Source organism: Mchenga conophoros, linkage group LG15 (genome assembly GCF_057382185.1).
Source record: "Mchenga conophoros isolate Kocher_MC1m ecotype Shallow Benthic linkage group LG15, M_conophoros_male_GT1.1, whole genome shotgun sequence".
NCBI classification, from domain to species: domain Eukaryota; kingdom Metazoa; phylum Chordata; class Actinopteri; order Cichliformes; family Cichlidae; genus Mchenga; species Mchenga conophoros.
The window spans coordinates 23,899,278-23,925,751 of NC_140540.1; the positions used below are offsets into that span (position 1 = coordinate 23,899,278).

A 26,474-nucleotide genomic window follows, 5' to 3' on the forward strand; every position below is an offset into this window, starting at 1 on the left:
TTGACAATTTAGTCTGTTTCGTTTGTTCTATTTTGAAACTTAAACGCTTTAGCGGCTGCCTTTTGTGTAGTTTGCAATATTTGCCTTTATTTATCTGAAAAAGTCTCATGTTCCTTAAGTACATCTACCCTGTTGAACTTATTATGGGAAATAAATATTTAAATAAAAACAAGCTGCTGATTATTTCACATTTTACTTGTGAGCAACGGCACATTTAAATCTTACAAATATAGTTATTTGGCTTATATCGTGATAGATATCGTTATCGCCTGAAATGAAAAAAAAAAAACATATCGTGATATGAAAAAATCTCATATCGCCCAGCTCTAGGTCATGGTACTGCCTATTGGACCTTAACTTCCTCTTGAGGTGTTGCAAACGAGCTTCAGCCAGTCGCTTGTTGTTTGGCAGCATGGGTGGAGAGCTGCCCTTGAAAGGAAGTGGCATCTCATAGTGTCCATCCTTCCTTTTTGTGATTGTGCTGCCGAGGAGTTTTACAAAATGAACATCATCTTGAGAAACATATTTATCTTGATAGTTTCTTTCGCTGAAATCCATTTCTAGGACCTTTAACACATCATTGACCGGAGGCAATGGCATTTCCTTTACTGCCACTCTGTGTACAAAGCTTTGATGTTCCTTTCTATCAAGATATGGATTTGCTGATCCTATGATGCTCCAGCCAAGCACGGTTCTTTGAGCAAATGGATGGTTTTCTGACCCTACAATGACTTCTAGAGGGGCCAGTGCTGATGGGCAATCATAGCCAATCAGCAATCCCACTTCACAGTCTTGAAGTGGCTGCAGCTTGTTTGCCAGTTGCCTCAGATGTGGCCACTGAAGTGCGGTGTCCTTTGTAGGAATGTGAGACTTATCGACTGGGATGAAATCCCTTGTGTATGCCTGGCGTAGCTGAACATGCGACTCACTATGGAGCCCACGAACTTGCAATCCACAAGCCACTTTGCTAGCTATGACTGTGTCTACTGCTGTCATTGTACTGAGCCTTAATTGCACTGGCTGAGTCTTCACATTTAGTGCAGAGACCAGATCTCCCAAGATGAAAGTTGAATCGCTCTGTGTGTCGAGCAGAGCATATGTGAGAATCTCACTGTGGGGGTCTTCTGCCAATGACACAAAAACTGGAACAATGCTAGACGTAGCTGAGGAGTATCTTGTCAATGTGTGTGACATGACATTACGGACTTCCTTTGTCTCATTTCCTGCAGATGGTGAATCACTGTTTAACATTTCACTGGCTCCCTCAATTCTCTCTATGTGCAAGCAAGTTGGATGATTTCGACCACATATAGTGCATGTGTGCCTTCTTTTGCATTCTTTACTAGTGTGGCCCTTTCTTAAACAGCCGAAGCAAAGACGGTTTTCACGAATGAAAGCTCTCTTTTCATCAGGAAGCCTTGTGGCAAAGGTTGGGCACTTGGCGACACCGTGTGTTTCATCGTTGCAGACGAAGCATGGTGGTCTTGGCTTTGAAATTAAGGTCCCTGGTTTACCTGCAGAGTGCTTAGCTTGAGCATTGGTGCTGAGTGCCTTGGTTCTCTTAGGAAGCCTTTCATCTGTTACTTTAGTGGTTAATAAGAAGGGAGAAGCAATGGGGTTGCAGGCTATTCTAGCTTCCCTTTGTAGAAATCTGGTGAAATGAGCAAATGGTGGATACTCTTGACATCTGTCTAGTTCATCCACAACAACGCGACCCCATCTGCGTACCAGCCATTCGGGTAGTTTTTTGAGAAGTTTATGATTTTCTTCACAATCATTTAGAATTGCCAGCCCTTTAACATGAGGGATGGCCTCGGCACAACTTTGAAGGAAATCTGAAAACTCTCTGAGGGCTACTGGGTCATTGGGAGCTATTTTTGGCCATTTCATCAGTTTATCCCTGAAAGCCTTTTGGACGACAAATTAACTTCCATACCTCTCCTGAAGAATCTCCCAGGCACCCTGATATGCATCTTCTGAGTTTCGATAGAAGAATCCTTCGACCGCCTTCCGTGCCTCACCTGCAAGATAACTTTTCAAGTACAACATTTTTTCTCCTGCGGGGAGGGCTTTGTGGCCAATCAATGCCATAAAGGATATCTTCCAGTGTATAAACTTTAAAGGGTTACCAGTGAACACTGTGGGTTCAGGTGCAGGCAGACGGTTGGAGACGAACAAGCTTGCAAGCTCCTGTGTTAAGCTGACCTCCTGTTGCTTTTGCAAAATCTCAGGTGGTGCACACTGAGGTCGAAATGATTCAGCCTGTGGATTCAATGGATTCTGAGATTCAATGATTTGGCTATCAAGTTGTGATTTGTCATCTGCTTCATACTTAAGGCTTTCCAATCCATCGTAGTTGTTGTAAGCTCTCACTCTGGCTGCTGCTACTTTTACCTCATTTTCTGCCTGTAGCTGTTGCAGTTTAGTTCTCTCTTCCTCTAGCTTTGCTGTCATTTCTGCAATCATTTGTGCTTCCTTGATTTTCCACTCATGCTCTAAGCTACTCAACTTGGCTTGCTGTTCATGTATTCGTTGCATTGCCTTCGCCTGTTCTAGTTTAGCTGCAAGGTCAGCTTCGGCATCCACACGTTTGCTAGAAGTCGTAGAGGTGGCTCCAGAGTATGAATCTGAGCCCTTTGAATGCTCTGAAATAACTGTTTCTGTTTTCCCAAAAACAGATCCATACTCCTCCTTACTTAATATCATCCTTACACGCTCCTTCTCGAGCCTGTCATTAAAAGTCTTATCTATATCTTCTAGTCGTTTACTAATGAGATCACAAATTTCTGTTGTTAGGGCAACACACGCATTTTCTTGACAACATCTGGAGTAGAAGTATGATTACGTCGGATAGGCTCATACAGTTCATGCATTAATACTTCTTTAGCCTTAATGTCCGTTTGTGTTCTAACAAGGTCTTCGTTTGAGCAGAAACCTTTCAGCTTTGTTCTAACTCCTCTTGCTAACTCCTTCCAGGACTCATATGCCTTGCTAAATGACCTTTCATTTTTCTTGGCTTCCTGTTCATGCATCTCCTGCCCCTTTTCTGTTAGTCTTCGCTCTATGGAGCTGGACCTGGCCTCTTGTGCCTCTGTAGATTTGTCTATTTCTTCAACAGGGGACAACATTATTATTAATTTTATTTTTGGCTTGTTGCACCTGCCCTTTTAAGTGTATATATCTGAACTCAAATGGGTTGAGTGGTGGTTTCAAACTTATTAATGTCACACAGTGGAAAATTGTGTTTTTATATTTTGTTTTGGATCAGACTGTGTTGGTACAGGGTGTCGATTTTATTTGCATGATTTTATTGTAATAGTGATATTGCATGTTTGTTTATTGATATTCCTATTGCATGATTTTATCTCCATATTTATAGTGTGTGTTTAGTGTTGATTGAACAATATGTTTTTTATTATTCCACTGTGGATTAAGCGGACAATTGTAGGCACCTGTGAGGTGGGGGCGTTCCCCGTGGTGGCCTATCAGCCACCAAACTGACTTAAGGGAGATAGTGAGCGCAAAGACTAAAAAGAGAGAGACACACGAAAAGTGGAGAGCTGGAAAACAAAACGTGTGCAAGCCAGCATATGAGAAGAAGGACCTCTGGCCTGACTGTGGGGCGCCACGAGACATTCGGCGATCGGCCAGCACAACCCGGCGATCCAGTCCCGACGGACAGAATAGCGACCGTGGGAGGCGACGCGTGAAATCCACAGTAGGGCAGGGGTACGCCTCTGCCTGCATCTGGCGGAGCTACGAGGGAGGCCGTGCGCGGAGGTGGAGAGTAGCTGGACTGCACGATTGCGCACAGTCAGGTGGAGATAGGAGCCTCCTCCCTGGTCTTCTGCTGGCGAGAGTCCACATCCCAGAAGAGGAGTTCCTCTCCTGTCTCTCTCAGCTCAGGAGAATTTGCCCGTGTGTTGCGGGACTGGGAGAATTAGGACCCTGGGGGGGAGTTTTTAGTATAGGGAAAAACATTCATTTAGCTTTGTGTTTTTAGCGTTTAATCATTCCTGCCGGCAGGGTTTTTAGCGGGTTGTAAACACTATTTTTATTGTATACGGGGATTGTAGCTTGTATTTGGGGTTCTGACTGTGTTTTATCCTGAAAATAAATGGTGTGTTTGAAGCCAGCTAAATTTCTGTCCTCTGAGCTCTGACCCACTCACTCCCCTTTCTGCTTGTATAGGCGTGGTGGTGAAGATTTAGTTCCACCAGTTTAGCGGCTACATAATTTTGGCGTTTGTCGACAGGATACAAGTTTGGGGAGCAGTGTTCCGCACCTGGAGTGCAGATATAGAGATGATGATGCCGGTGTATCCGGGTGCCCCTTGGGTACCAAAATATAAGGGTCCTGAAGCAGATGTTTCATATGGAGATTGGAAAGAACAAATACAAGGTTTATTGAATGCTCAAGAAATAGCTGAGGCCCGGAAAGTAGAAATTTTAATTGGGGCTTTAAGCGGTGAGGCAAAGCGTCAAGTAAGCGTGTTAGAAGAAAAAGATAGAGACCAGATTAGGAAAATATTCGCATATCTAGATTCTCTATATGGTGACAATAACTCCCTAGCGGTTTTGAGGTCGCAGTTTTTTAGCTGTATCCACAGGTTTCTGTAAGAGCGTACGTAGGCTGCCATGACAGACCACTACTTCCGTTGTCCGGTTTTATACTTCCGGTTACTCAAAGCGAGACCCAGCGTTCAGTCGTTGCTAACAACAAAATCAGTTACTTTGTGCGGTAATAAGTGGCTTTACCTGTTCGAAGATGAGCTCGGGTTCAACGTGTGTCAGTCAGTCTGAGAGAGAAACCAGCAGTACTGACTGTGAAAGGAGAACCAGAATCATGGTGAATCTCTTTTCAGGAGTCACATCCAAGACTGACAGAACAAAAAATGAAACACACTCATGGTCTCGTAAAAAGTGACTGTGAGGAGGAGGAGGCAGGCCTTCATCAACACAAATCAAACAATTATTAATTAATTCGATTTTTGATGGAAACGGAAACAAGCAAAATAGGCACTTACTTTGACAGTTAATGATAATTATACTACTGTTTAACACCGCGTGTTTCCGTTTGAGTTAATCTAATTATGGTTCTGTGAAATAACACTCAGTGATTTTCAGAGTTCAGTCAGACTGATCTCAGAGTTATGTCCGTGATCACCACTGTATGAAAGCTTTAGTCACATTTAAGGGCAATATCACCAAAATACAGTAAAAGATCTCCTTGAATGTTTCAGATAAAATGGAAAACAGACTCATGCAGTAAATATTCTTTTATTGGAGAGAAAACTGTGCAGTATAATTTACTCGAGATGTTGAAGATATGAGAGCATTAAACAGGCTGATGTTTGGAAGAGGCTCTGACAGGAGAGAGATGATACAGAAACATGGCATCCTTATAAAATACTGACACACTTTATGAACGGACAACTTTTCACAGCTCTTTGAACATTTAAATGAGCTGCATACTTTCCCCACTGAAACCAGCACAATCCCTCTGTGATGGAAACAATATTTGAACTAAATGTACTGTGGATAAATCAAAGCATTATCAAAGTTGTCCGTGGTTCCCTTATTTTTCCTTCTTTCCCTGTCAGATCCTGTCCTGCAGGATAAACATGACTGAGTGGTTCCCTGCATGCAGCTGTTACAGTTTGTGTTGGAGATACTTCTGCAAATACAGGAAGCAAATATCTAAAAACTGTTTTCAATGTTTTTACCAGTCTGTCAACTACAGAGAGCTGTCTGTTGTCCCCCTGTTCTCCTCTATATCTCTCAGCTGATGCTGGCTCCTTTAAATGTAACTTTATTAATCCCTCGGGAGGGGTCCTCTGGGGTTTTCACAAAGCTGAATAAACGTCAAACAGAAAACTGATTAAACAAAGTGTGAGACGGTGGAGAATTGACGCCAGCGCCCGGTTACATTTTAGACAGCAAGGAGCAGACGCAGTTTCACTCCACCGAGGGAGCTCGTGACGTACTACGCGGCTTTCTTTAGACCGCGAAGGCGGGTCCTCAGGTGGAAGCAGCCTCTGAATTTGGACACCCCCGCTGTTTCCGGCCAGCCAATAATAACGGTGACATTTAACGTATTTTGTCGAATAAATAAACACTGTAAAATATATTTGCCCCCCCCCCCAACAGCCCTTTGAATGTTGGCAAGTATGAACCGTCTGCTCGGTGTTTCCTAAAACGTTAAAGCACGTTTGGCTTCACACTGACAAACAGACCCAGCTTCGGCACAAACCTAAACTAATATGACACCGGAGCGGAAAGGCTGATTATGTTTCCAAGATGGTTTGTGTTTTTTAAAAGGAAGGAAACCTTCCTCAAAGCGGGCAGAGCAGTGGAGCCGCCGAGGGAAAAGCACACGATACAAAAACTGTAGAATTAAAAATATAATTTATTATGTTTAAATAGTTAAAAATATAAAATGAATTAAAACAACCTTGGCCAAGGGAAGACACAATAAAAATCAATAACACACAACATTAGAAGTCCAGTGGAATCCACCACGGCCTAAAAGTCACAGAAAACTAAGAGGTCCAGCGTAGTATTAAAAGAGGGAAACCCAGCGGAGTCCTCGCCTTCCTCCCCGCATTCCACGTCCTGGTGCACTGAAGAAAGGGAGGGAGCGGCAGTCACTATTCCTTTGGCAGTTTACTTTATAAAAAGGATAAGTCAAAGACTTACCCGGGTGGGCAGAGCTCTCAACTCCGCCCGCCGCTTCCTCAAACTGCAATCGGCACCGCGGTCTCACTGCTTCTGTTCTCCCGCAGTGCACGAGCTGGCTCTTGTCGTTATTGCCACCAGACTGCCGCTACGCGTCCCTAGTCGCTGGTCATCTGCCTTTTTTTCCTCTGATCGTTTCCCCTTTCCAGTCGCTGGTAATCTCTCTTCCCAGTCGCTGGTCGTCTGCTCCATCTGATCATCTCTACTCTCTGATCGTCTCTCGCTCTCCCCTCTGATCGTCTGTGTCTTTCCTCTGTCTGTCTCGCATTCTCCGTGTTACATTTTTGTTGAACACCGGCTCCAAACCTCTTATGTGTCCTTGAGCACTCTGTAAATTACCTTTTCTTTTCTCTCAGGTGTGTCCAATTAGTAAAAACGGGGGGAAAGGCGGAGTCTCTCCAGGACAATTTGCCGGCAACTAAAAACATGCAAACTAAATAAAACACTGCACAAAATACATGCAATATAAAAAATAAATATATACACTTCACATAAAAATACAGCACAGCAAAACAACGTCCGTCTTCCCTGGATGACACTAACTAACCGACCAAAGAGCCGCGTTAAGTGGCGATATGACTAACGTCACGTAACTTAGCCGAAGGTTAGCTAAATTTGACTTTGTAAGACTTTTTCATTACGCTAACATTTGTGATATGACTGCACTATGCTGCTGTTGTTGACTCCACTTAATTCTACAATTCTTTCATTATGCTAACATGTGTCCTGGTGTATATATGAAGTGGGATAAAAACCCAGAACTAACTTTTAAGAGTTTATTTCTTCTCCGCTTCGACCGTCGGCCATTTCCCCAAAACGTCCTCCAACCTATGATTCCAATGAATCCTGGTGGGTCAGGAACTGCTTTTAAGCATCTTGTAATCGTCGTTCCAACACAGCGTGTTTGTTTTGATTCGTAGACCCCGAAAATGGTGCCGGGCTCCCACAATGCATTGCGGCGTGCCGTCAACTCCAAAGCGTCATTCAAATCTGTGAGCGCGCAAGGAACGCCGCCTCTCCGCGTGCGTTTCTTGTGACGTCACTGGCAGATCAAAGGCGTTCGCGCTGGTCTGTCAGTAACGTCACAGACAACCGAGCCTATAAATAACGGCTCTCAGACAGAAAAATCAGAACTCGATGCTCATGTGTTTGCAAAACGTTCAGCAGTCGGCGCTCTGTAATACAAGAAAATTCTCACACGCTCAAACGGAGAAAATCTAATTTGTGACACAACAATGGAAACCATCAACGAAAATTCAATCGTGGTCACACCAGACCAGATTATCCCGCCAATCAACAGGTGCTTTGAAAGGCTCTCTGAAGTTCAGTGGAGCATTATAGAAAATGGAAAATGCGACTCCAGCGTCCATGCCGTGCTCGCTGATATGATTTCTGAAATCATTCAGATCGCCTCTGCCAGCATCCTGAGGATTGCCCTTTCTGTTATTCAGGAACCCATGATAAGGGAAGAGTTTATGGATGAGGGGAAAATAAGGGTGTCCCTCGGAGACTCGATCTCAGCTGCCATCGCCGGCGCTCTTAATGTCTCAAAACAGCAAGATAAGAGCGCTGACAAGCTGACGCTGATGGTTGAGGAAGAGATCTCAGAAAAGGTCAGCTCAACCATTGCACTGATTGAAAAAAGCCCCGATTTCCCAGTAGACCCTGCCGTTTATGTTAGCGGCAAATTTAGTAGTATTAAGAAACTACACCGCATGGTTTGTTGCGCTGCCTCATGCCTGAAAAGGTATGCAGCATGTAAGCTGCGCTGCCAGTGTGGGACAAATGGGTCTCATTCCAGTACAGAACGTACTGGTTCAAAAATATCAGTGAAATCAGCAATCGCAGAGATTTCTGTTATTCTGTCAACAAGGAGCTCAGATGGAGAGATGACAGGAAAAGATAAAGATGAGCTCCCAGAAGAATCACAAAGCCATATAAAACCCACTGCAGAAACACAAAGTATCCAGGCTCCAACCCCAGTAGAAATGGTTGCAGTTGACATCGTAGGTGAGATACTTGCTAACATGGATTCAAGCAGTGAAGAGCTCTGTGAGAAATGTAACTTACCCAAACCTGCCTTTAATGCAGGCTTAATTATCCACAAGGTGAGACACTTCTTCTCCAAATGTGTGCCATCCACCTCACACGCCAGGCTCAAAGCACGCAAACACAACTTTTCCATGTTTGCAAAAAAACAATTTGAAAAAATGAAAACAGAGCTGAAAAAAAGAATAAAGGCAAACAGGAAACATTTTGTTTGTCTACAAAACATTTGCAATCACCCCAAGAAGGAAACTGCGCCCTCCAATGAAAGTATAGTTTTCATTCTCCCAGGGTCAGTACCTGAAACGGCTGCTCCCCAGAGTACAGAGGCTCATCGCTCCCCTTCTCCACATACGGCAAGCCTGGGAACCGCAATTAAACGTTCTTCTTCAGTCGACTTTAACGTCATTAGATCAGACGTTAATCAGTTATTTGACAAATTAACAAAGAAAGAAGAACTCTTCCTCATCGATAAGACCTTGGGGGACTTTAAAAATAGTGGGCATATCAGGAATTTTACGGAGGACTTAGTGGCAAACCTGTTTGATCTACTTACGGTGGATCGAGGCTATCAAATCCCCATACCTCTAATGGGTAGGTCCCTCTCAGACACGGTCATCTCCAGGACTCCGAAATCAGTACAGGGCTCAAAGCGTCGCATTTCTGCTGAAGTCCTCTATGTCCTCATAGATGACACAGTAGAAAGGTTTTTGCAGAAGCTTTTACTCTTCTGCAATGAAGAGAAAGATCAAATGATTCAAATGGACAAGATTTCTGGGGCCCTGGAAGACATCCACAACTTTATTAAAAGAGCACAGACCACAACACAGGAAAAAAGCCCTGATTCAGATGGCAGAGGAAAAGAATCTGGTGCATCACTTCCAACACCAAAACCTGGGAGCATTTCTCCAGATAAATGCTCTGTGGCATCTGACAAGTCACCTCGAACGCCACAACCTGGGAGCATTTCTCCAGATAAATGCTCTGTGGCATCTGACAAGTCACCTCAAATGCCACAACCTCGGAGCATTTCTCCAGATAAATCATCTGGAGCCTTGAGCCTGAAACACTCTCTCAAAGATTCCTCCAAAATATCAGAGATGGATTCTGTGTCAGGTTCATCTTCTGATGTTGAGAAAATTTCCAATGACCTTGCGTTGCTCCTTATCATGAGAGTCATCTATAAATCTAAACCTGAGACCCAAAAGTTTGCTGCTCGGATCGCAACTACTACAAAAGAAATAGACACGGTCATCAACCGTCTGAGCAATCTAATGCAGCCTGAACTCAGCAGCACAGCGTCTGCCACAAGTCTGACAAATGACAAGACAAAGTTCATCAAGAAAATAGCCAAACGCCTCATCAAGGAGTTTGGCTCCCCAGACAATGTCTTAAAGGCTTTGATGGCAAATGATTCATCTTTTGATGAGGCTCTGATTAGACATCTAAAAATCACTCTCGGAGTCATCCCGGGTCCCCCAAAGACGTCCAAAATATCCAGGTTTTTTTCTGCGGTGGGAAAAACATTGCTAAAACCCTTCAGGTGGTTCACTAAAGCCAGAGATCATTAAAATGACCATTTTGGCTTTTCCCACTGCCCTGCTTCTTTTAAAATCTTGAAGCAGACTTTTAGCACCAAATCCTTTTTTTAAAAACATCACCATAAAATTTTGGGATCAGCCCTCAAATCCAAATTTTAGAACTGTAGTTCACGCCATCTCGTCTCCTTTTGATTTCCATCCCCCCAACCGGTCGCAGCGGATGGCCGTCCCTTCTGAGCCCGGTTCCGTTGGAAGTTTCTTCCTGTTAAAGGGAGTTTTTCTTCCCCACAGTCGCCTCGTGCTTGCTCAGAGGGGGATCATTTGATTGTTGGGGTTCTCTGTAGTACAGTAGGGCTTTGACCTTACAGTACAAACAGGGAGGAGACTTTGGCTTGATTTTTAAAATATCTAATTCGGCATGAAATAAAAAAAATCCAAATTAAAAATGCATTCCAAGTTTGTTTGTGTTTTTCTTCTGTTGTCAAATATGTAGAAAGTGTTACACGTGTGATTTTAGTCATTTTGCATCAGTTTGTAGCCGACGTGTCTGTTTGTGATCATCCTGCATCTGTTTTTGTCTGATTTGTGTCTTAGTTTGGTCAATTTACATCACTTTTGTGGCCCAATTTAGTTGTTTTGCATGTATTTGTGGCAAAATGTGTGGACGCTGTTTGACGTTGCTATGTTTTGTCTTAATGCTTCACTTTGGTTGTTTATGTATGTGCTCATTTTGATTCTAGATGTAGACCTGACATCTGAAAATTAGCACCTAGTCCACTTCGAACATTTTTTTTAGTCCAAATAAAAAAATTTGGACTAATAAAAGTCCAAATAAAAAAATGTTAATACTTTTTCTTTTTTTCGCCAACCTTGTAGAGCAGTGGTTCCCAAACCTTTTTTGCTAGGCCCCCCTTTGTTTTACAAGAAAAATGTTCGCTAAAAAATATTATTAGCCAAAGCTTTCACTGGAAGTCAGTTACTGGTGTCAGGCCAGCTCCCACTTCTTCTTTTGTGTTACTTCTGCATATAAGTATACACAAAGAGACATTGAGACCTGAATCACAAATAAAAGCCACCTTCAAGATTAACAAACACTGTTTAAAGAGCTCCGTATAAACTTCTGTGTGCAACAAGGCCTCTGTAGCATCCAGACCACACTGATCTAGGTCTTCTTGGTAGAAGAAGGTGTTTCCTTTTTCCAGATGTTTAAATGCCAGCCTCCCCAGATTCAGAAGAAATTTCCTTTCAGCCATCTCACTTGTTTCATGTCCCCCCACATGTTTGTTCCCCTTCTTCATCTGAACCAACAAGAAGTGTGAGTACATGTCAGTCAGGGTCTTGGGCAGCTCTCCTCTCTGCTCTGTAGTCAACATGTGCTCCAGAACTGTAGCAGTGATCCAGCAGAAGACTGGGATTCTACACATGATGTGGAGGCTCCTGGATGTCTTCATGTGGGAGATGATTCTGGACAGCTCTTCATCACTGAATCTCCTCCTGAAGTACTCCTCCTTCTGGGCATCAGTGAAGCCTCGTACTTCTGTTACCCTGTCAACACGTCTAGGAGGGATCTGATTGGCTGCTGCAGGTCGGGGAGTTATCCAGACGAGAGCCGAGGGAAGCAGATTCCCCTGGATGAGGTTTGTCAGCAGCTGGCTGACTGATGACTTCTCTGTGACATCAGACAGCAGCTTCCCGTTGGTGAAATCCAATGATCCAAGTCTGCTTTCATCCAGGCCGTCAAAGATGAACAAAAGTTTACAGACAGCGAGCTTCTCTGCTGTGACCTTCTGTAATGTTGGATGGAAAACATGGAGCAGCTCCAGAAGACTGTACTGCTCGTCTCTGATCAGCGACGCTGTTGGTCAGAACCACTCTGATGGGTCTCTGTTGGTCAGGTAAGGCTTTAAAGGTGTCGTGACACCTGACTGTAATGTCATCAAGAGCCTCCATCTTGGAAGCTGTCTCCAGCTGCATCACCTCATGTTGGTTATGAACGTCTTCATTCTGTCCCTCTGTGATGTAGAGCTCAGTGTAGATCCTGTTCGGGAGGGTTCCACTTCCTGTATTATCAGTTTCTTCAGTCACACTTTCAAACCTCCTCCTCAGACTGATCTTATATTCTTCTAAAACCTCTTCCAGACTCGCATCTGCTGATTGACAACAAGAAACCAAAAAGAATGAAATGTCTTTAGTAGGAGGTAGGAGGCCCCAGGGCAAACTGAGGGCTCGGTGGAGAGATTACATTTCACAGTTGGCTTGGAAATAATTCAGTTTTCCCCCAGATGAGCTGGAAGAGGTGGCTGGCAAAAGGCAAAAGTTTCTCTCCTTAGATTGACCAAACCCATGACCTTGAACCTGGATATATAGGACAGGGAGGATAAATAAAAGGATGTTACATTAAACCAGTGGTTCCCAAACCTTTTTTTTTTTTTTTGCTAGGCCCCTGTTTGTTTTACAAGAAAATCTTCGCAGCCCCCCGGCACAAACACATCCTCAAACCACACACAGCCATTTCAAACTCCACTGCAGTTTCTTTTACACCTCAAACCTTTAAAAAACCAAAAGCAAACAAATAAAAGTAAACTACAATAAATTACAGGTTGGAACAAAATAAACTAATACCATCTTTATTTTAAGTGTAGTTGTTTCATTCCCCCTTTGTAAGAATAATTTTTCAAAACATGCCTCTATGTGCAAAGTGGGTTTAAAAACATAAAACGTGATTTGGACAGGGGAAATGGGTTTTGGTTTAGACACAAATACATATGATTTTAAAAAAATCGTCTTGTGATCGCACATACTTCTTTTTGTGCCTCTAAAACATCCTTGTTTGTCTTTCCAGAACAGACATATGATGTCATAACTGTCGGAGCACCGGCCTCTCACTGCCAGGGTTTCTAAAAATGGCGTTCTGAGGAAGCTCATCCAGAAGTTTGAGGAAGCAAAGAAACAGTAAGTTGAGAGTAAAGTCGGGCGTCACATTAGGGCTGGGCGATATGGCCTAAAATCCATATCGCGGTATAATTTGAAGCACGTGCGGTAAAGATATATATCGCGAAATATTCTTTTCTTCTGTATAACATATTTTCCACACTATATGACACACTTAATTAATTTTCTCAAAAATCGAAAGTGTGCCTATGAATTCTGGTTGTGCTTATCTGACCTCGAACCGATTTTGGCGTGCAGAAATCTGTTAAAAAATGTTTTAGTACAACTTTGGTAAGCTGCACTGCTTGATGGATTGTCAGAGCATTACGGCTGCCGTAGTGAGGAGCTTCACGGAGTAATCTGGGTCCAAAACTCCGTGGGCTTCAGCTCCCAAAGTCAAACGAACACTGAGAGTTAAAAACGGTCTAAATTCTTTCATCTTTAATAAAAATATCAACCTTTCTGCTTTACCAGGTGTAACAATTAAGTTTAACATCCATGCATCAATGAAAACAGAATTTATTAAATTTAACGGAGTTACAAGTTAACAGGAAGTTAGCTTGCTAGTTTCCACCTAAACATTTCATACCATGTTCTGACTGAGAGATTTTTTAAACTAATTAAAACGTACAGCTCTGCTACCACTTCCAACATAAATGAAGACAGAAAACTAAACAGCAGTGGCGTTTGCAGGGTTACTGAAGTTGGACTACCTGGTATATAATGTTGTGCTACGTGATTGCTAGCGACACAGCTTTGTTAGCATAACATTAGCACAGTGAAGCTGGAGGATGAACGCCAGCTTCACTTTTTTCCACTTGATAAAAGTTAACCATACCTCAAACACATGTACCCCTACCTTAAACAAAAGCGCTGCTTTGCACCCCAGTACCAATTATGCAACACACCTACTCCCTCATGCAACACACATGGTCCTGCATGCTACACTCTATTTCATACATAAGACACTTCGCTCACAAAATGAAATCTCAGGGTGCCATTCGGAAAACACATGTATCCAAAATACAAAACACATCGGGTAATTGCAACCACTCAAATACACACCTGAAGGCACCTACTTGCAAAACCGAACACCAATTAGCCAACTACAAAAAGCCCTCAGCGTAGCCATTCCAAGAACTTTGCAAGCATGGATGGAGGGAGAGCAAGAGGATATTTACCCCGGTGCCTAGCGGGAGAGGACATTGCTTGCGATGTTGATGAGGTCCTGTGGCCAGACCCCAACAGACGGCGGGATCCATGAGCCCACTTATGCACAATTGTCATGGTTTTTTGTGTTTACAGTATAGTGTTTTTTCTATTGCAGTACTATTGTGTTGTTGTTTTATTTGCTGTACCTGTATTCATGGTACTGCAATGTACAGTATTGAGTAGGTCTATTTGCGTTTATGGTTGTTTGGAAATGTGTCTCCTGTAAATGTGCCTTCTGAATAAACAATGGGAATCAAGGACTGCAGTGTTTTATGTACAGCAGACTAGTGTGTTCCCCCTGATCTGTGAGTGTTTGCATATGTTGCAGGTATGTGTCATTTTGTCAACAGAGTTACATTTTGACAAAGGAATGTTAGGTTTTGACAGCAGAGTTTAGGTTTTGGGAGTAGAGTTCCAATTTGGCACAGATGTGAATGGTATATTTCCCAGTGTTGTGTCATGTGTACTTGTGTGTACAGTTTTGGCACAGCGAGCGGGGTTTTGCAAAATGTGTTCAAGCAGTGGGCAAAAACTGTAATATAAGTAAAATCACATCAAACATTTACTTAAATATTTCAAGTGTGAAAGTAGAATATTGTTTCTCATGTTTACATCAGATGAGAAACATGAAAAACTTTTGTGCTTTTACTTTTTCATTTATTCAGGTGACACAAAAACAACAAAGAATCCAGCCAGAAAAACTGAAATAAGCACAAAATCAGAAACAACCCCAACAATGAAGAGTCCTTCAAAAGCAGGACTGAAGATTAAGCTGGTTGCATAAATATCTGTTTATTTTAAATTTATTTGAGCTTTTGAAATGATATGCAAATGAAAACTCACTTTAACTTTGTATATAAATACTTTTAAATACAAATCATATCACAGAAATTTGCACATTTATTAATAAAATGCTGTTACATTTTTAAAAGAAAGGAATTTACACAGAACAGAAAACTGCAACCAAATAATTTTAATAATCACATTTTTTGTGTTTGACAGATTTTTTGTTTCTTTGAGGTTCATTGTTGTCTCTGTGGGATTAGCAGCGCTTTTAATAACTGCTGCAACAGTCAATATAAGGACAAGACATAAAGGTACATTTAAGATTGAATGATTTTGAATTTTAAAACAAAACTGAAATTGATTTTCTTCTCTCATTTTAGGGAACAAAACTCAGATGGATGAAACCACAGTAAGTACAAATCTCAATAATCCTAAGGTTGTTATTCTGATCTTGTTATTTGATATTGTCATTGACCCATAACTGTGGATGATGATGTAGAAGTGTCTTTGGATAATGGGATTAAATAAACATGAACCAGCTGTCCCTCTCTGAGGGAGTGTTAACAAAAACAAAACTGCCTTCACAGAGACAGTTTTCATCCAGATATAACTGGACTGTGTCTGTTTTCCAGGGACTGAGTTTAAACCCTGCAGAGACTCAGTCTGCTCCTCAAACCAGCTGGGACTCGGTGTGATCACACACTTCACCCAGAGTTTAGACTACTTGTCAAAGTGTGCTCTGTAAATACAAATGTGTGTGACTCACTGTGAGAGCAGACGAGAGATAAGAAAGTTGGACAATGCAAAAATGTGTTTTAGTGCAACTGCAATTTTGTATTTACAGCTCACTTGTTTCAAAATTCCATTTTTTGAATAAATTGTTTGGATGATTGATGTTTGTTTTTTTTAAATAGCCTCATATTTAAATTTGTTTATTGATCTGAAACTTTCACATGTGAAAAACATACAAAAAAAGGAAATAAGGAAGAAGCCAAAGACTTTTTCACTCCACTGTAAATCAAGTAGTTGTAATCTTGAAGGAAGATTTCATGAATGCTGTTTCAGGGTGAAGAGAGTGTCCGTCATTATCACGAGTTTGAAGCTGGAAATCAAATGGATTATGTTGAAAGTTGTCAGTTTGTCGGCCCCGAAGGAAAAGACTATTTGTGGAGTAAGATGGATAAAGATGGAAATGTGCTAAACAGTGAAAAGAGTGTGTTGGGAAGATGGAACGAGTACTCTGAGGACCTGATGAATGTAAAAAATGAGAGAAAGAGGAGGATGAATGGTCAGTTAAAAGTGTCCAATGTTGGGGAAGTCCTGACGTGAAGGGAGCTTAGGAGCAGTTACAGCAAAGGCAGCATTAATCTGTTTATCAAACATTAGATTAGAGTAAAAAAAAAAACACTCCTAGGTTCCTTGCAAAGGTTTTTATTATTATTATTATGAATTCCTAAAGGGCCAAAGTCACAGCGGTCACAGGGACCAAACACAATCACCTCTGTTTTCTGTTCATTTAGGTTAAGGAAGTTAAAAGCCATCCATGCCATCCTCAACATCCTCCAAACAATCTAGCAAACCCTTCAGACGACTCACAGATTCACGTTTCAGTGGCAGGTAAATCTGTGAGTTGTCTGCATAGCAATGGAATGAGATCCCATGTTTTTCAAAAAATTGAACCCATGGGGAGCATATAAATAGAAAAGAGAACTGGACCAAGATTGGACTCCTTGAGGACCCCACAAGAAAGTGAGGCTTCTGAGGACGATGTTTCCCCCAATCTAACAGAAAAACTTTGGTTGGACAGGTAAGATTTAAACCACTCCAAAGCAGTCCCTTTGATTCTGACACAGTGCTCAAGCCGAGCGATAAGAATCCCATCAAATGCAGCACTGAGGTCTAACAGTATTAAAATGGCAAAATCTCCCAAGTCAGAAAAGTTAAAAGGTCATTAAAAACTTTTACAAGAGCAGTTTCAGTGTTGTGGTGCGTTTTTAAAACCAGACTGAAATACTTCACTAATGCCATTTTTATCTAGAAAGGTCTGGAGCTGAAGAAGGACAACTTTCTTTAGGAATGTCTGGACTGACAACCAAACATATCAAGCTTCTGTGTTTGAGCCAGAGACTGCACTTGTGGGTGAACAATACAAACATTTTATATTTCTTATATCAGTAATGTAACTTGCAACAAAACGTTCTGGGAAGCTTAAACTTAGTTTCAGAATAATTAAATCTGAGACTTTGTTTTATTGAAAAGGTTAATAAAGTTTGAAATTGTATCAAAAATAAAACAAATTATTAAATAACACCGGCTACAATATTGGTAACATATGTGTGTTGTTCAACAGAACTTTTTCCCAGGCTTTTGTTTATATGCTCAGTCGAAAACCACTTTAACATAATTTTCAGCATAATTACTATTTTTTGTGACTATTCAGTACTTGAGTATAATTTATTGAATTATTTAGTAATAAATATGAAGTAAAAAGTTTTGATCACAAATGGGATTTTTCCAAAACTAAGCTTGCTTAATAGTTCTGAACTGTTACTGTAAAGTTTATAATAAAGTCATAATAACCTGATATTTAGAATCTCCATATATCATTTCCTTTATGCTTATATGTTGTCAAACAATGGCAGTAAGAAACATAGTGTTAAAATAGCTCTATATAGCATTATCTAATCTTGAGAAGAGGTCAAAGGTCAGTTATGGGGTCTTGCTATATGCTATGAGACAAACATAGCACAGTTGTAAGTATCATAGTTTCTAGGCTCTAAGGCTTTGTCAGTTTAATAGTGAGCTTTACAAGATTGATTTTCGTGCTAAAAGCTGGCACAGAACTAAGTTCGCTTATGACCACTAGAGCTGGAAACAACCTCAAGCAATCCTAAGGCTAATCAGCACGGCTAGCATTGTTAAATGTTGTCATTGCTAACATATAGCTGTTTAACAGCATAGTGAGTAGCGAGAACGCTAAGTTATTGTTAGCTTTTAAAAGAAAAATGTTGGCAACCGTAACCATGGCCTGCGGAGGGTATATAAATGCTGCACAAGGTTCCATTCGTCCCTTTACACTTGCTATTGGACTTGTTTTGACCTGCTCCAACCTCAGCCTGTGGAAAGTTAAGTTTTCGGAAAATATTTACTGAAAGCGGATTTGACTTGCTCGCCACAACAAGTACTTCATCTTTGGATTGTTTGTACTTGTTTTTCATACAGCAAAGCCTGAAGATGGCTCGTCGTGGACTCGACAGCCCCCTGGACTTCGCTGCAGGTACTTTTAACATTTCTTCAGTTATTTTAAGAGCTACTAAATGACTGTAATAATTTAATAAGTTCCAGTGTGAATATCAAGTTTTAATGTTATCAAAATATGCTTATTCCAAGATTTTTCCCCGTAAATTGTTTGTATGCTTTAAATTTTCCGGGAGAGGTGTAGAAATTATTAACGACTGGTGTATGAATTTGAAAAAAAAGGTGTTACTTTGATTTGAAGGCTTCAAATTTGACACTTTTTTAATGATTTGGTTAAAAATAGCTTAACGGACTAAAATTTGTAAAATGCCCCAAAATCAGTCTCTGTGGTAACAGCATCTTCAGCATGTCATGACGTCAGAACACACAGGTGTAAACACACCAGATCCCGGTCCCTTCCTAACATCCTGTTCTTCTTGGATCAAAGGCTTTATTGAAATAAACTATAACTTTTCCCCTGCTACAAAACATGATAATAAAAAAATAACAAAAATAAATGAATATAAAAAAGAATATGAAAACAGTAATCATAGTACAGTAGTAATAATGGTATCCTTATGTTATGCCACTACTATATCTTATTATATAGCAGTTAATGATGTGAACTTAGTTGACTTAGCTGTTTTTTGCTTGCATGAACAAGTAGAAGTGTCATTCAGTCTGACATAAATGTAGCCTAAAATGCTTTTCTCTCATCGTCTGCTCAAACTAACAGATGTAGCTCTGTTCCTTTAGCACTTGATGTTTATTACATTCTTAATGTTATTTTAAACTTGTTTCCTCACAGGTCGTCTCGACTACGTGGTTGAGCGTCCTGCAGAAGAAGGCCTTCCAGAGGTCATCAGGATCCTGGATGACTCTGATACCGAGCGTGTCAGTGAAGGTGAGTATGGTGAGTATATCCCTCTCCCATCCTCACCCTCTTCTCCTGAAGCACAGGATCCTGATGACAGTGAAGAGGAAGGTGAGTACCCTCCCTACATACCTGAGGACGTCGAAGAGGTGAGTGAAGACACTGACAATTCCTCTGACTGGAACAACTCAGAAGAGTGGGCCGATTGGCCTAGTGACGACTCGGGGTATGACACCATGGATGAGAGAGCTGATTCCCCTCTCATCCAGGAGCTCCCTCCAGAGCCGTTTTGGCACGATTGGCAACATCCTATTGCTCCAGGTGCTGCCCCGTTCGCCATGCCGCCTTTCGGCCAGGCCAACGCCCCACTCTTCCCGGTTGGTGATCCTTTAGCTTCTCCTGCTTCCTCTGCTCCTCCCTCAGCTGCTTCCTCTCCTGCTCCCTTAGCTGCTTCCTCCCCTGCTCCCTCAGCTCCTTCCTCTCCTGCTCCTTCTTCCGCTACTCTCTCAGCTTCTCCTTCAACCTCAGCTCTCACCTCCTCAGCAAAGAGAAGCGGAGACGACACCTGCACTGATGAGGTAAGTGCAAAGAGGTGCAAGGTAAGTGATGACACGTTTTATGGCCCTTCAACATCCTCGGGTTCTGTTGGTGTCAGACGCTTCTGGGAAAGGCCTTTTAACCTTTCACTTGATGACAGCGACTCTGACTAGATTATGTTAGAACTTGTTTTTAAGCTTTAAATGTTTAAGTTGGCCTTTGCAGTGTTTGTAAATGACTAACATTTTTTTCTCAAGCTCTAGCTCACCATGCAGGACAAAGGTAAGTCCGTACTTAATGTCAACACAAATAAGTAGAAAAGGTTTAAAATGATGTCGTGAACTGACTGTAGTCTCTTGTTTTTACATAAGGTATAGCCTGTGGCTCAGGGATCAGAGGTAAGGTAAAAACACATAACAGAAGAAAAGTAAAGTGAACAACTCTGTGATCTGTGAATTCATGCTTTTCTCTTTGTCTTTTTGTCTTCAGGTGCTTTACACTTGTCCTCTCCCAGCATTCAGCACTTCAGACACTCAACGCCCAGGACGGAGCTAACACAGAGAGATACTCCACCCAGAAGACAGCCTTACCCCAACCCGATGAGAAGGATGGATGACCAAATGACAAACTGGAGAGTGGTGCTGTGTTCCAGCTATGTAAGTTATCACCTCACATTGGCTACAAACTGTCTTGAAGACTAAATCCTTCCAATAGCTGGTGTAAATCATCGTCCTACAGTACTGTAGGTTTAAGTTTAGTTATAGTTATTGTGTGTATATGTTGAGTTTAAAATTGCATTTTAACAACATGCTGCAGCTACCAACAATGGAAATGCTGTTTTGTGTTAAAATGACGTCTTTCTCGTGTTATTGCTTTGCAGGGCAGCTGAGAGTGGACAGAGCTGCACAGAGGACCAAAGATCCACTCTCAGCACTTCATACCTGACTGGCCACAGCACCACCCCTCTTCACCCAGGGTGAGGAGGGCCCTGACCCCACCTGCACAGAGGGAGTTGTGAACATGCACTTCTGTGTCGGTGGGTTTAGGAGCCTCCTCACACTCACACGGATGAAGACTGTCACTGGAAGATGTCTCCATTGCATCAGCAGGACGTAAGCATTTGTATAATATTACAGTTTGTGATGTTTTATACATGTTTTTATTGCTTCACTTCAAACTAGGAGATATAAAATAAACCAGTTTTCATAATATTTTCTGTGTATTTAGTTGTTTTCTTAATAAGTTATTTGGAACATCATTGCAACCTGTCAGCTTTTTATTGGGGATTTATAAAGTTGCTGGTGGCTCAAGTGTGTACAGTGGGGTGTTGTTTTTGTCACATGGTAAAAGTGACCTCATAGGGAGCAAAAAGAACAACTGAACAATTTGGGGATTCACAGACTTTGGTAATCATTAAAAGATGAAGAAAAATAGTTTTATGTGATCAGTTTTAAGTAGTGAGCAGCAATTTAATCAAATGCTGGGATGAAATGGGACAAAAGGGTCATGTGACAGCCACATTAGTTCCCTTCCCTCGTTTAACAATGTGTAAGCAGACTGCTTTAACCTGCAATTTACTGCATGTTATTAGGCTGCATGGTACAACCACAGTCTGCTAACCACCTGTGGTGAGCGAAGGTTTTGAGGCATTGTTCGAACTACTGATGAAGCTTTATCAATGCTTGTTAAGTTTCCCAACCACATTTCATCCCGATGGTCCAAGGCTTACATCTTTATGCTCACAAACGTGCTTCTGTAATTAACCAGTAACAAATGTATTACTTTAAGTTACAGTGTGAGGGGCACTGATGAACATAAATTAGATTTAACTTGATTATGTGTTTAGGTCAAGAGACACAGACCTTCATCTGTAAGAGGCTTTTCTTAAATGTCTGATCACGATGTTTGTGTTTGTCTGCAGCATCACTGCAGCAGAGAGGGTATAACACAAGGCCACAGTCACGTGGTATTCTGTCCTGCTATTAAGTGAATAAAATACTGAAACTCTGGCAGTAGACTGGAGCGAGGCAAAGAGTATGTAAAGGGACAATAAGAGGAAATGATGGGAGAAAAAAAAACAAAAAAAAAAAAAAACATACATGTCTGAGAAACAAAGGAAGAAGAAAAATAAAAAAAAATGGTGGAAAAAAGGATTAGAGCCTAAATTCTAAAGCTGCAGCTTTGCATGCTGGCAGCTCCAAGATCTCACTGACATGTAATCATAGACTGAATAAACATAGGCCAGTGTGATGTCATTGATTTGTAGACTTTAATTTGTAACAAAGGGCAACCTCTGGGTACACACGACACAACACTGGGAAATATACCATTCACATCTGTGCCAAATTGAAACTCTCAAAACCTAAACTCTGCTGTCAAAACCTAACATTCCTTTGTCAAAATGTAACTGTTGACAAAATGACACATACTTGCATCATATGCAAACACTTACAGATCAGGGGGAGCACACTAGTCTACTTTATATAAAACACTGCAGTCTTTCATTGTTTATTCAGAAGGCATATTTTCAGGAGACACATTTTCAAACAACCAAAACAACAAATAGGCCTACTCAGTATTGTACATTGCAGTACCATGAGAATGGGTGAATGACTGAATGTAGTGTAAAGCACTTTGGGGTCTTTAGGGACTGAGTAAAGCGCTATACAAATGCAGGCCATTTACCATGAATTCAGAGAAAGCAAAAAAACCCCAAAAAACACCATAATACAGTAATAGAAAAAACACCATACTGTAAACACAAAAAATCATGACAATTGTGCATACGTGGGCTCATGGATCCCGCCGTCTGTTGGCGTCTGGCCACAGGACCTCATCGACATCGCAAGCAATGTCTTCTCTCGCTAGGCACCGGGGAAAATATCCTCTTGCATGTCGAAACCATCCATGGATTGCTGTCACCTGAATGTCGCCGCAGGCCTGTTCCATTGCCTGCAGAAGAGGCATGCGGGCATGTGGTTGGCGGTCATATACACGCCATCTCCAAGCCGAAAAAAATTCCTGTATAGGGTTTAAAAATGGTGAGTAAGGGGCAAGTATACCACTTCAAGTTGGTTGTGGTTGGAGAACCAGGCCTGGACCAGAGCAGCCTGATGGAAACAAACCTGGGCTGATCTGGTCTGTTCTGTACAACTATGTTATGGAGAGCATCTAGAAATGTGAGTATATGTTGGCTGTTGTATGGACCTAGTTTTGCATGATGATGCAGAAGCCCTCGAAGGCTTATGGCGGCACACAATGTGACATTTCCCCTGCGCTGCCCTGGGACGTGCACAATTGCTTTTGACCAATGACATTACGACCCCGTCGTCTTGTTTTGCACAGGTCGAATCCAGCTTCATCAATGAAAATGAATTCATGAGGCTGTGCAACTCCATCCATGGCCAAGAGAACATATTACTGTACTACAGTGCTACACATACAGAACCCCATCACACAGGTACCTGTGTAGCTCTCAGAATGGATCCATGTGGTACTGATATGGTACATATTCAGCTGCTACTGGATTTCACCAATACTGTATTGTACATGTAAAGGACAGTTACACTTACCCGTACATATTCAGCTCAAAGTCCTTTGACCCTGTCACTGTTCCTCTCAAATGGGACTCTGTAGAGCTGCTTCATGGTGATGCTGTGTTTACCCAAGATGCGTCTGATGGTGGTGATGCTCACATGGTTTATGCTGTTGAACACTTGCCTGTCTGCAAGTATTTGCTTTCGTAGCTGGTGGAGACGGATGGCATTGTCTGCCCTCACTAGGTCCACAACGGCAAGTTCCTGCTGTTGTGTGAACAGGCGTTGGCGTCCTCCCCCAGAAGGTCTTCGAGTCAGTCTAGAGAAATACAACCACATATTGTCATCGCTTTGCTTATTTTTCTTACAGTACTTTACTGTATGTACTGTGTCATCCACTGTACTTCAATATAAGTAATCATGCTATGTTTCACAGAAACTACCACTTTGGCTGCAAAAGGAGCCTTAGCACCCTGCAATACCCTGTACACTTGATATGGTAATGGTATATACTGTAGAACAGTGCTATAAAAACCATGTGAGTGGAGTAGAAGGTAGAGAGGTGAAGACAGACCTGTTTTCTAGTCGGAATGTTCTTATTACAGATGCCACTGTGAAGCAGCTTAGATGTGGGTGGACTCTCTGCCCAGCTTCCCTCATAGTCAGGCCATGGTTGATGACATGGTCCACCAAAGTTGCTCTTATATCATCAGAAATATGGGTCCGTGCATGGCCTCTTCGACTTCGACATCGACCTCCTCCTCATTACGTGAGTAATTTCCCAGTAGCTCACCATATTTGGGATCTTCTAACATCCACACTTCATGTTTAAACGGTGGTGCGGAGGCGGTGTACCGTCGCAGGCCGGATGTAGCATTCAGCGCGGTGTGCCTTTTTTTCAGTTGCTAAGCAACAGATTTGTCCCGCCCCTTTCGTTATGACGGGGCGGGCCAGTCCTTTGACTGGTGACGTTACAAAGAAACGTCAGGTGACGTTACAAAGAAACCTTAAACCGACCTTATATATAGACCTGGCTGTTCAGTTGAAACGCATTCACACAGCGGGACAGCAGCGCTTTAAACGTTCAAACACGGAGTTTAACACAAAACAACATTTTAGACATAAAAAACAAAAAAGTGAAATGGCAAGCTCGAACTGTAACACAATGACAAATGATGAAACAGTTCAGACCAATGGGGATAATTCTACAGTACATGCTTTGGTATCCCTCTTGAATAACTTGTTCAGTAGTTTTTCGATCAAGCAGTGGGGAGAGCTTATCTCAGGCTATCCGGATTGCTTCACCGCTAAGCGGCTTGTAGGTTTTGTAGAGGACGTAATGGACCTGTGTGCACAGTCAGTAGCAGTATCACCACTGAGGTCTTCCCAGAACTCCCCTGTACATGAAAACTGTTCTGTCCACACCACTACTGGCAAAACGGTTTTGTCACGTGTGAAATTTTTGGACGATTCTGCTGAGCAGGAGTTTGATACAGCACAGAATATAGATGCTAACAGCCAAGAAACAGCTAACACAGAAGAAAGCTGTCAAAATGCTGACCAACACAGTGCTGCAAAACCAGAAAACAATCCAATTCCAGATCCCCAGCAGCAGAAATCCTGTGTTGAACATGAAGCCAGCATCCCACCGTTAACAAACGTAAGTCAAACGGAGTCATATAAAAAGATACAGCATCACAGATCTTCTGTAGACTGTGAGCCACCTGAAAAAACCTTAGACTTTGAAAGATGGTTAGAGACATTAATTCAGGCTGTGCTTTCAAAGCTTGGTAAACTTTTAAAGTGCCCTCATTCTCACCAAAAACGTTTGTTGGATCTACTCTTGGACAAATTCAAGGGGATGGATTTGCATTTAGACCGAAAAGTGCAGAATTATTTTGACTGCATTGCTAATGCGATTTTCACTGATATTTGTGACAAATTACATAAATTGTCACTAATATCATTGGAAATGAGGAGGAGTGGGGAGGAGGATTCAATGAATTTAATGGAACAACCAATATTTAATATCATAACTACTTCAGTATTCCAAGAACACCTGTTGGCAGTAACAGTTACTGATAGACTGGAATCATATGAAAAGAAAGAAAGATGCAGACTTTCAGTGGAAATCTTTGTGGAAGGACTGATTTCCCAGGTTGCAAAAAAATCAGGCACAGTCTTCAGCATTGAAAGTGCTGAAGCTATCTCCAACCAGCTTACCATGAAAATCTGGACTGAAATCAGGGCCGGATACGACAAAATCCCACCAGAGAAGTTCAAGAAACTCAGCGAGAGGGTTTTCAAATCCCTCTGTAAAAGATGGAAGCATGCAGCGGTTATGGTGACATTCTGGCAATTAAACTTCCAAGATCTTGATGAAGATATTGTTAAAACTTTCAAAAGAAAGATATTCACAGAACCAAGTTGCATATCTAAGTGCTTCTCATCGGTGCGGGCATTTTTTGGGAGGTGTAAGGGAAGAAACAAAGTTTCCACTTTATAGTGACATCGTGATATCAACAGCAAAATATTTTCTAAAACTCACTGGACACTTTAAATGAGCTAGTTTTACATTTAGATCAGATCAAGTCATTTTTGAAATCCCCAGGAATGGTCGCGGCAGATGGCCACCCCGCCCTGAGCCTGGTTCTGTCGAAGGTTTCTTCCTCTTAAAAGGGAGTTTTTCCTTCCCACTGTCGCCTCGTGCTTGCTCAGAGGGGTTTGTTCTTTTGGGGTTTTCTTTTTAATACTGTAAGTTGTTACCTTACAGTGTGAAGCACCTTGAAAACACCATTGTTTCCTTTGGTGCTATACAGATTGAAGTGACTTGCACTGACAACATAACTAAGCTGGGACTTTAATTTAACATCAATAAAATTATAAAAATATTACATCTTGATTTCTGCTTGTTTTCATTGTCTGTGACTTAATGAATACAAATGTGTAATTTAACAGATTTTTTCTTTATGTTAGTCTGACCGGTGATTCCACGTTGGCCTTAGGTGTTGGCGCGGATACGCTGCAGCCCCTGAGC

The 26,474-nt window shown here is 41.8% G+C and overlaps 2 protein-coding genes, 2 long non-coding RNA genes and 1 pseudogene across 7 annotated transcripts; 3 read left to right on the forward strand and 2 right to left on the reverse strand.

Annotated features, from left to right (window-relative positions):
* Nucleotides 1–6,390: 6,390 nt before the first annotated feature.
* On the reverse strand, nt 6,391–7,751 carry LOC146558404 (uncharacterized). The gene is made up of 2 exons (XR_014888595.1): nt 7,504–7,751; nt 6,391–7,155 (listed from the first exon to the last, which is right to left on the reverse strand). It is a non-coding gene; the product is annotated as an uncharacterized LOC146558404 (long non-coding RNA).
* A 30-nt stretch (nt 7,752–7,781) lies between these two features.
* Nucleotides 7,782–10,774, forward strand: LOC146558405 (uncharacterized). Its single transcript, XM_085247187.1, has one exon. The coding sequence runs from the start codon at nt 7,973–7,975 to the stop codon at nt 10,352–10,354; it is 2,382 nt and encodes a 793-aa protein (XP_085103313.1). The 5' UTR covers nt 7,782–7,972; the 3' UTR covers nt 10,355–10,774.
* Nucleotides 10,775–15,088: 4,314 nt separating this feature from the next.
* On the forward strand, nt 15,089–16,291 carry LOC146558406 (uncharacterized). The gene is made up of 3 exons (XR_014888622.1): nt 15,089–15,564; nt 15,634–15,662; nt 15,886–16,291. It is a non-coding gene; the product is annotated as an uncharacterized LOC146558406 (long non-coding RNA).
* A 1,990-nt stretch (nt 16,292–18,281) lies between these two features.
* Nucleotides 18,282–21,964, forward strand: LOC146558407 (uncharacterized). Of its 4 annotated transcripts, XM_085247339.1 has the most exons (5): nt 18,282–18,530; nt 19,299–19,403; nt 20,273–20,299; nt 20,391–20,557; nt 20,782–21,964. In XM_085247339.1, the coding sequence occupies exons 1-5, from the start codon at nt 18,488–18,490 to the stop codon at nt 20,788–20,790; spliced, it is 351 nt and encodes a 116-aa protein (XP_085103465.1). In that variant the 5' UTR covers nt 18,282–18,487; the 3' UTR covers nt 20,791–21,964. The 4 variants fall into 4 exon arrangements, 2 of the variants coding, with proteins under 2 accessions (XP_085103465.1, XP_085103464.1); XR_014888620.1 differs by lacking the exon at nt 20,782–21,964 and having other exon boundaries at nt 19,299–20,183; nt 20,391–20,500; XR_014888619.1 differs by lacking the exon at nt 20,782–21,964 and having other exon boundaries at nt 19,299–20,299; nt 20,391–20,510.
* A 70-nt stretch (nt 21,965–22,034) lies between these two features.
* Nucleotides 22,035–25,398, reverse strand: LOC146558408 (uncharacterized; annotated as a pseudogene).
* Between the last annotated feature and the right edge of the window lie 1,076 nt (nt 25,399–26,474).

Excerpts from the sequence above, each read along its gene's own strand:
- LOC146558405 (XM_085247187.1), top strand. The coding sequence starts at position 7,973 with ATGGAAACCATCAACGAAAATTCAATCGTGGTCACACCAGACCAGATT.
- LOC146558407 (XM_085247338.1), top strand. The coding sequence starts at position 18,488 with ATGGCTCGTCGTGGACTCGACAGCCCCCTGGACTTCGCTGCAG. Across the intron at positions 18,531-19,298 it reads CCCCCTGGACTTCGCTGCAG|GTCGTCTCGACTACGTGGTT; the intron begins GTACTTTTAACA and ends GTTTCCTCACAG.